At 55.4% G+C, this 1,057-nt stretch overlaps 1 protein-coding gene across 1 annotated transcript in view; it reads left to right on the forward strand.

Moving 5' to 3' along the window:
* Positions 1–711: 711 nt before the first annotated feature.
* The window catches only part of OVOL2 (ovo-like zinc finger 2), a gene marked incomplete at its 5' end in the record, with an annotated part of 3,993 nt that continues 3,647 nt past the window's right edge, over positions 712–1,057 (forward strand). The window contains one exon of the mRNA XM_010148672.1: positions 712–901. Within this exon, the coding sequence (XP_010146974.1) occupies positions 712–901 (190 nt within the window). The remainder of the gene's footprint in view (positions 902–1,057) is intronic.

A 1,057-nucleotide genomic window follows, 5' to 3' on the forward strand; every position in this document is an offset into this window, starting at 1 on the left:
CACGTATTTGCATCTTCCAGACATTAAGCCTTCCCGGTGAGGAAGGCTCTTCCCAAGAGCTGAATCATCAGTGTCGCCCTTAGTCAAGTTAGGTCACGGTGTTGGTGCAATATTTTTGGTGTTAGGAGCGGGAATGAGGAGATTAACCCCTAATGACACTCTGACAATTAACAAGCCAGGGAGACCAACCGGGGAGATTAGTGCCATTGTTTCAGTCTCTGCTGAGTCAGCACAACGTGCCTTGGTTTATCTCACCAAAAACCACCTTTTTGTTCCCCGACGGCCGGTTTTCCAGGCCCCCACAGCAGCTGGAAGCGTGCTTGGCGAGGGCACCGCAGGGGTGTGACACCGTCGGACTCTGTCGGTTGTCCCCGCGGACAACCCCCACTTACAGATGTGGCTGGACAACCCCTGCTGACAGATGTGGCTGGACGCGGGTCCCTCCTCTGGAAGGTTTTAACCCCCAAAGTTGGCCTGTCCAACGCCCGTGGCAGTCCCAAACCGTTAAGTTCGTTAAGCCACCCACCTGATTGCAAGGGAAGCGTGAAGGTCCCACCCAGCCAGAATCTCCCGAATGCTTTCACTTTTCATTTTCAATGTATCCCAAGTATTTTTTGATGCAGCAACAAGCCATCCCTCCTTCTTCTGTTTGTTTTCTCTTAACCTTGGTCGTGCCGATGCCTACTCACCCTGTCCTCTTGCACCCCTCAGTTCACCACGGGCACCTGTAACGACGCGGCGGTGCATAGCTGCGAGCTGTGCGGCAAGGGCTTTCGCTTGCAGCGGATGCTCAACCGTCACATCAAGTGTCACAGCCAGGTGAAGAGGCACTTGTGCACCTTCTGCGGAAAAGGCTTCAACGACACCTTCGACCTGAAAAGACACGTCCGGACCCACACCGGTGAGAGCGCGTTCGCCGGGGGGCTCTGGGGAGCGGGAGGTGGGAGAAGGGGTGAGGTGGGACAAGGATGGAGGGTGAGGGTAACCCGGCAAGGCAATATAAATCCCAGGGAGCCAACGTTGGCAAAAACCAGTGGGGATGCAGTGGAGGAAAGGG

The sequence above is a fragment of the Eurypyga helias genome, unplaced genomic scaffold, assembly GCF_000690775.1.
Source record: "Eurypyga helias isolate BGI_N326 unplaced genomic scaffold, ASM69077v1 scaffold28663, whole genome shotgun sequence".
Classification (NCBI taxonomy): Eukaryota; Metazoa; Chordata; class Aves; order Eurypygiformes; family Eurypygidae; genus Eurypyga; species Eurypyga helias.